Source organism: Humulus lupulus, chromosome 5 (assembly GCF_963169125.1).
Source record: "Humulus lupulus chromosome 5, drHumLupu1.1, whole genome shotgun sequence".
In the NCBI taxonomy this organism is placed as follows: Eukaryota; Viridiplantae; Streptophyta; class Magnoliopsida; order Rosales; family Cannabaceae; genus Humulus; species Humulus lupulus.
Genome location: NC_084797.1, coordinates 243,868,335 through 243,876,705, shown reverse-complemented (window position 1 = coordinate 243,876,705; position 8,371 = coordinate 243,868,335). Strand labels below are relative to the sequence as shown.

The 8,371-nt window shown below is 28.8% G+C and overlaps 1 protein-coding gene across 1 annotated transcript; it reads left to right on the top strand.

Moving 5' to 3' along the window:
• The first annotated feature begins 525 nt into the window (after positions 1 to 525).
• On the top strand, positions 526 to 2,835 carry LOC133778713 (NAC domain-containing protein 43-like). The gene is made up of 3 exons (XM_062218721.1): positions 526 to 976; positions 1,104 to 1,375; positions 1,637 to 2,835. Exons 1-3 carry the CDS (start codon positions 793 to 795, stop codon positions 2,558 to 2,560), a joined length of 1,380 nt encoding a protein of 459 aa, XP_062074705.1. The 5' UTR covers positions 526 to 792; the 3' UTR covers positions 2,561 to 2,835.
• Positions 2,836 to 8,371: the final 5,536 nt, after the last annotated feature.

Here is an 8,371-nt window from a genome sequence, read left to right as displayed (position 1 = left end):
ATAATTGGTTTGCGATACCTCATAATATTTATTAAACAGTATTGGTATTTGACACCTTAAGGTGCCCAACACTACATGAGATGACACCTCATAATTGATCAGCAATATTTCATATTATTTATTAAATTCAAATATGTGAGATCCAATATTAAACTAACTAATACCACATCCCTTTATTAAATTCAAATTTGCGGGATGAAATATTGAATCTTTACTACATATACACACAAGTAGTAGTACGTGGACCCTACAAAACCCTAGCCAATTACTATAGTCTCTTTCTCTTTTTTGTTTTTTTGTGGGACCCTTTCTCTAAATTTCTCAATATGTAATAGCCCTATATAGTTTTAGGTGGTTGGCTCGATCATCTCTCCAAGAGGAGGGACTCTCCTTGGACCCCACGACTAAGTACACTAATGGCCATGATACCTTAAGCTTTTCATGCAATTTTGGACCCTTCCCCCTACCTTGCCCTACACCCCATTATAAATTATCATGACTTCGTTACCTCTTTACGCACATCTTGTTATTTCGTCCTTCGTTTTCCTTCTCTCTTTCCATTATTTTCTCTTTCTCTTTTCCCTTTTTTTGCTCTCTCTCTCTCTCTCTCTACTTGATTATATATGTTCATTTCCTTGCGATAGATAAATACTAGTTTCTTATACACCACAACACTTTCTTCGGCTTTTGTTTTCAAATTTTGCCCATCATCATCATCATCATCATCAAGATACATATTGTTCTCTCTCTCTCTCTCTCTCTCTATATATATATATATACTGGAGTTTTTACATGTCTGAAGATATGAATCTATCCATTAATGGCCAGTCTCAGGTGCCTCCAGGCTTCCGGTTCCACCCAACCGAGGAGGAGCTTCTTCACTACTACCTCAGGAAAAAAGTGGCTTTCGAAAAGATTGATCTCGATGTAATTCGTGAAGTTGATCTCAACAAGCTTGAACCCTGGGATATCCAAGGTACGTATACGTATACGTGGTAGTATACGCAGTAGTAGTAGTATATTAACATTACAATATACTCTAGAATTTGACTAAGTGTAAATCTTAATTAATTCAAGACTTTATTTTTGGTGATACTTTGTAGAAAAGTGCAAGATTGGATCCACACCACAAAATGATTGGTACTTCTTCAGTCACAAAGACAAGAAATACCCTACCGGAACCCGAACGAACCGCGCCACCGCGGCCGGGTTCTGGAAAGCCACCGGCCGGGACAAGATCATTTATAGTGGGTTCAAAAGAATTGGACTGAGAAAGACACTAGTGTTCTACAAAGGAAGAGCTCCACATGGTCAAAAATCTGATTGGATCATGCATGAATATAGATTAGACGAAAGCACTCATGACTCCACAGTTGTAAGCCCCCCCAACCCCAAGGCCCATGTTCTTCAATTATGATCATCTCCATTATTGTGGTTACTTTAATTTATTATATATACCAAAATTCTGCTACCAAAAATACTATTTTGTTTCGTTTTCAATTAATTAAAGCTATATGCTCATTAATTACACATCACTATTTCATATATTTTATTCTAAATTTTTGTTGTTACTAGCTACCTAGCTAAATTATTAATTTATAACATATATTTAATTTTATATTTTTATGTATAACAGGTTTCAAATCAGATGGTAGCTGATTCAGTTTCCGAAGATGGTTGGGTGGTTTGCCGTGTATTCAAGAAGAAGAATTACCAGAAATCACTAGACAGTCCCAAAGGTGCCACGTCATCATCCATGTCAGGAGATTCAAACATGAATAATAATGGTAATAACCACTCTCATCTTCATCATCATCATCTCCAGATGCCTTGTCCGAGAAACGACGGCGTTTTGGACCAGATACTTCTATACATGGGAAGAACTTGTAAGCTTGAAAATGACTCCCTAGCCAACATCTCTGCCGAGCGGTACCTGACGTCGTCGAACAAGAACGCCGCCGTGGGAGGTGGCGACGCTGTTTTCCACCAAAACTTCATGCATCTCCCAAGGCTTCAAGAGAGCCCAACCACCACTACCACCAACAACAACAATAGCAGTACTCTTCATTCTCTGCCCTTAAACGACAGCGTTTCTCCTTACAAACCTTACAGCTACGATCATCATCAGTCGATGGAGTACGACATGCTCATGGAAACCGAACCCTCCTCCTCAGACCACCGGAGAACCGAAGACCCAAAACCAGTAATGGTCCCCAACAGAGTCAATGACTGGGTTGCCCTCGACAGGCTTGTGGCGTCCCAGCTCAATGGCCAAGATCACGAAGAGACTTCCAAGCAAGTACTATCTTGCTTCGGCGACATTCAAAACGTCATGTCGTTTTGCACTACTGATCCACAGACTGTAGTTGACGACGAAGACGACGTCGTACAGATGTCTTCGTATCCGTACCTACGTTCCGGTACTGACATGACTACCTCAACTAGAACCACATCGAATCTTCACAACCAAAACTACAATGAAAACGATCTTTGGAGTTTCGCTAGATCGTCGTCGTCACCGTCGTCATCGTCAGATCCATTATGCCACTTGTCGGTATAATGGTAGCATTGAAAAGATATGATATTATTATATATACATATAATAGTACTATATAGGTACGTACGTACGTATGTACGTATAAGTTACGTAGAGAGAGATCGAAATATATTATGTTATTCTATAACTAATAAGACTTCTTTTGGTGTTACATAAATAAATTAGGAGAGATATTTTGATGATGATCATGATCAAATATTCTAGAATAGATATAGTATAATTACTTTTGATGAGGGTTAGTGTGGTATTGTCAAATTAGAAACTATTATTATCTTTTTCTCCTCCTTTTTAATAATTACTGTTATTTATATATATATATATATAAATGTCTTAATTAATTTGCTCCATTAATTAAAACCTTTGTTAAGTGTTATCTAATTTCTGGGTGCTGTAATTATATATGTAACTTTATATGTTGTGGTCTTGGTCTTTTTCGTTATCTATATTGAAAAGCCTGACAAAAGTTAATTATAGCATAACGCTGACTTCTTCATCGGATTTTGATACCACACGCAATTAATATATATATAAAAAAAACATATATATTTATAGTGGATAATTCCATAGATCCGTGTATAACTTTTTTGTGATTGTGAATATTTTAATTATTTAAAGTATAATGTAAATTTTTAATAATTTATGTTGTTATAAAAACTCGTCGTGTAACAATCATTTTAAGTTTAATTTTCGATACTGTAATAAATTATCTAAAAATTTACAATATACACGTCGATTGAAAAAATCACACCAAAAAGTGGTAAGGAGCCAAAAACACAAAAAAGTATTTACTTGTGCAGATGCACTATAAAAGTATCATCTATAGATATATATATATATATATGAATATATCCAGTTGCCATGGTTAGATTGGCCAAAGATGTTTTCGATCTCCTGGTTTTTTCTAGCTCTCACTCACCTCCACACCTAACTTTTCACATACCATTCAATAAAGATAGAATAAAAAAGGCGATCACCTTTTACATTATTTATATATATATATTTTTAGTGATAAGACGTTTTACAAAATTGTTATTATATATAAATTAATATATATTAATAGAGCACGAGATAATTAATAAACCGTGGACCCTATATATATAATTATAATTATTTATTTATTACCATCTTCATCTTCATGATCATCATATAATATAAACCTCTTTTTCACTTTCTTTTTTTCTTTTCTTCTCACCGTCTTGTCTGGGGTGCAAACTGCTTTTTCTTTTTCTTCAACTTGATTATAAGAGAGAGAGAAAGAAAAAAAAGAGACTTTGTACGATTATTATTTAAGTTGAGATGTTTCGACCAATAAAATATTTTTCGATTTTATTTTTTGTTTGAGATAAAATCCGACCAATGATAAAGTTTTTTTATTTATTTTTTTTCATTTTCATTTTCTAGATACTAGATCGGTAGATCTAATGATGAACTTACTAAATATATATATACAACGCATTTAATCATGTTAGATAGAAAAAAATCAGTACCTTACGTAACTAATCATGAAAGTTATGTGTATCTTCGATGCTAGTACTATTTATAGATATTATATATTTACATTCATATATATATATACATATACATATATAATATGTATGTTTGTGTATATATATATATATATATATTTTAGCTATAGTGGGGGCTGATATAGTACTTGCTTGTGCATTTAAGAACATGCGCAACTGCGTCGTGGGAGAGAATATATTGTCTGAAATAGGTAAAACTAATTAAAGATTAATTGTATGATTAATTACTTTAGTGCTACGCACATAATTCGTCACGTAATTAAAAATGAAAGTTATATATATATATATATGCTCAAAAAAGGGATATTTTCTTATCCGTTCGATTCTTAATTTACTTTACGTGACTATTATATATGTCATAAATCATATATATATATATATATAACATTCATGTTAAATCAAACTCGAAGACAAAACCAGAAAATTTAAGGTCCTGTCTTTCTCATCATTTCATTTCATACATTTATGATAAAAATTGGGATTGTTTCCTAATTAGTCCTATATATTAATTTCTACAGATCATAAGATAAATTTTACTATTCATTTTTATATATAAGATTTTTTTTTGTAGGGGCTAAAAAAGAATTGCACTACTGCGCCTTTTTGGTGTTTCCTAATAGTTTTGGGTGTGAATTTTTTTATAACTGTGTTTATTCTAGTTATTTAAAATATTCTCTAAACTTTCGTAAAATTTTGAATAATTTACAGTGTCAAAAATAAAGTTCAAATAAAACATTGCACTTATGGCTAATTATTTTTATCTGTGTGGAAAATAACTTGTTTGAACCTAGTTTTCGATATTGTAAACTATTTAAAATTTTCTAAAAAAATTATAAGATGTTCTAAATAACTACAATATACACAGCCATAAAAAAAATCTCTCCCAAAATTATTGAGAGTAGAAGAGAACACAAAAAAGGTATCGATGTACTTATTTTTCTAGCTCCTACCATAGAAACACTCTCTATTCATATATAATACAAATATATATATATATATTTGTGTTTGTGTTGTCGAGTATATAAATATAGTAATTAAATGAATTTTTTATAGCATATATATATGTTGGAAAACCCTATGTACCTCCATGGATAATTGGATAAAGAAGATCATATACAGATATATATATATATAGGGGAATTTTCCCACCAGGGTTTTACTTTAAGCTCTATTGGTAGAATTTTCAGTGTTTCTCGACCCGTGAACAGTTTTCAGCGCGATTTTTTTTTATGACCGTGTATATTGTATCTATTTAGAGCATCATACAAACTTTCAGAAAATTCTGAATAGTTTACTGGACCAAAAATTAGGTTACAAACATGTTATTGCATGTGTGACTAATTTTTTTTATGCGCGTGAAAAACAATATGTTTGAACCTAGTTTTCGGTACTGTAAACTATTCAGAATTTTCTAAAAATTTGCAGGATGCTCTAAATAGCTATAATATACACAGTCATAAAAAAAAGTCGCGCTGAAAACTATTCACGAGTCGAAAAAACACTGAAAATCCTACCGATAGGACTTAAAGTGAAGTCCCTAAAAAAAAAAATTATCATATATATTAAATTTAATATTACCTAAATTGCATGGTCGATAGAATCCTTAGGTAAAATGATGGGGCCATATTTGACGCGCTAATTATGGGGAGAATGGTTATCTTTTTATCTCTGTCTTTCTTCTCTTTTTATTATTAGTGGTTTTATTTTATTTTATTTTATTTTTTAAATTGCATTGACAACGTTACACCTTTATGTTTTGTTGTTGTTATTTTTTATTTTTATTTTTCACATTATTCTACTGCTTTTTACGTTTACTTAGTAAATTAATAAAACTGTTTTTACATTACTAAATTTCAACTACGAAGAAATAAAAACTGTTTTTATTCCTTTATATAATTCAGAATAAAGAAACTGTTTTTATTTTCCTATAACTATATCTTTTATAATCATTTTATACGATATTTTTGTTTTATTTCAAAACATCTTCGATACCTATAAGAAATTCTAAATTCTCGACATTGATCTGATTCTTGATTTCTTGACATCATATCTGTCGAGCATTTTTTTTTTCTTCATATAAATATCTTATGTTCTCATTTGTTTTTCTTCATAAAAATCAATTAATAATCAGATCACATTTTCAAATGAGTGATTATACATATGGTAGGGAATATGATACATGGGAAAGACTAATAATATTAGACATATATTATTTGTCATTACTATATATTCAAATTATAACATTATTAATTAATTAATTAATGTGTTTCTGCTGTCTCCCAATATTGTACATGTATAATAATTAAGAATCTGATTATCTGATTAATACGTGCCTGTAATCCAAATTAACTACTACTAATCCAAATCCCAGGTGTCTTACCAGGGTAAAAAGTAGAAAATGTGATCATGTCAAACCAATATGGTCAAATTTGTCGGAGGATCATGACTTACCAATAATTTTAATTAATTTTTTTTTTTACCTTAATCAATTATCATATTGATTTTAGATAAAAGAAAGTTATCCACAATGCATGAATGACGTAAAAATATTGTTAATCTGACATCTAAACTATGGTTGGTGTGGGCGGCTGGTTTATTAATTAGTTTTTATTTTTTATTTTATTTTTGACTGATTAATTTGGTTTTATTAGTTTGTGTTTAAAGGTAATAAGATTCGATTGGTGACTTAACACTATATTATATATATATTTAATATTTTCATCATTTAATAATGACTTAATAGTGTCTTCATAAAGTTTAGCACTAAAATATACAATTTGTATTATTTGATTTGATTTGATATATGTGTATAAAACAGACTGAAAGTAATATATGTAATATTCTATCTTAAATGTTGTCCGATATATGTTTTTTCTTGAAAACCACACAAGTATATAATATATATTTATTTTATCTAAACTTAAAGTCTTTTTATACACATTATATGATAGATTTTTAAAATATGTTTAATTAATTTTTTTAATTTCAGTCTCGTTTGAACAAAAATTTGGGAAAGTTACATAGATTCAAACAATTATTTTCCACATAATATATCTAGAAAATTATAATTTTATGTTTGTTTCATCAAACTATAAATTTATATCGACAACAAAATTATGTTTTTTTTACCAACAACCCCTCTTAAAATGACAACATGTTAAGAGTATTAATGGAACGTACTTTAAATGACAGAATTTGGAAGAAGTTTTAGGAGAAATCATATAGTAATTTTGAAGAGTAAAATATAGTATGGTATTATTCTTTAAGTGCTAATTATTCTCAAATTTGTATATATATTTATATAATTTAAAAAAAAAAAATAGGAGGGGAGGACCATGGTCCCTTCTTATTGAATAGATTTGACACTGCCTCTTAAGATAGTGGATCGAATAATGTCCGCTAAGGAACTATGGGTTTTTCCAATTTAAAATAAATTAATAATAAACGAAGTAACTTATATTGTTATAAATAATTTAATATTCTTACCGAAGAGATATTATATTCTAAGAAAAGACAAGTATTTTATGAAGGATTAATTATATCTCTCACCGTAATATAAAAAAAAATGTTTTATATGGTATGTTAAATAAATTACAAAAATACATTTTTCCCCAACGGTATATATATGTTGACCGTTTGTTTTTTTTTTTTTTTTTGTCTTTTTTATCTCAATTTTTAATTAGTAATTATAGTTCCTATCTTCAATAAAATAAAATAAAGTAGATTAATTTATTTTTATTTAAAATGAATGTATTTATTAATATTAAAATTAATATTTATACAATTACTCAAAAAATAAATAAATATTTATACAAGTTAAAATATGCAATTAATTAAAATTAATATTAATAACTATATGTTACAATATAGAGTTAAAGATAATCACATTATTATTATACACTCAATGTTAAAGCAAAATCATAATCTAATCTAAGTTTCAAGTTTTGTTACAAAAATATATTTAAAGTTAAAAAATTAATTTTGTAAATCTTTGTAATAATCATGTTAAATAAATTTATAAATATTTACGTAAATGTGAGTTACAAAAATAAATTTTTTAGTTGTGAAATTAGTTTTGTAAATTGTTGTTACAAAAATGTAAAACTTGTTTAAAAAAATATTATATTTCACCACTACATTCAATAAAATGTTTTATAAATAATAACGAATATCTTAAATTTATATTTTTAAGTTGTATAGCATAAATATGATAGTTCATGTAATTTTTTGGTACAATATTGTAACAATATGAAAAAGTATAATATTTTTATGTATATTTTGTTTATGA

What these genes read in the sequence shown, in the direction of transcription:
- LOC133778713 (XM_062218721.1), top strand. Translation starts at nt 793, where the DNA reads ATGTCTGAAGATATGAATCTATCCATTAATGGCCAGTCTCAGGTGCCT. An exon ending in TGAACCCTGGGATATCCAAG is followed by an intron (nt 977 to 1,103) that starts GTACGTATACGT and finishes GATACTTTGTAG; the next exon opens with AAAAGTGCAAGATTGGATCC. An exon ending in GCACTCATGACTCCACAGTT is followed by an intron (nt 1,376 to 1,636) that starts GTAAGCCCCCCC and finishes TATGTATAACAG; the next exon opens with GTTTCAAATCAGATGGTAGC.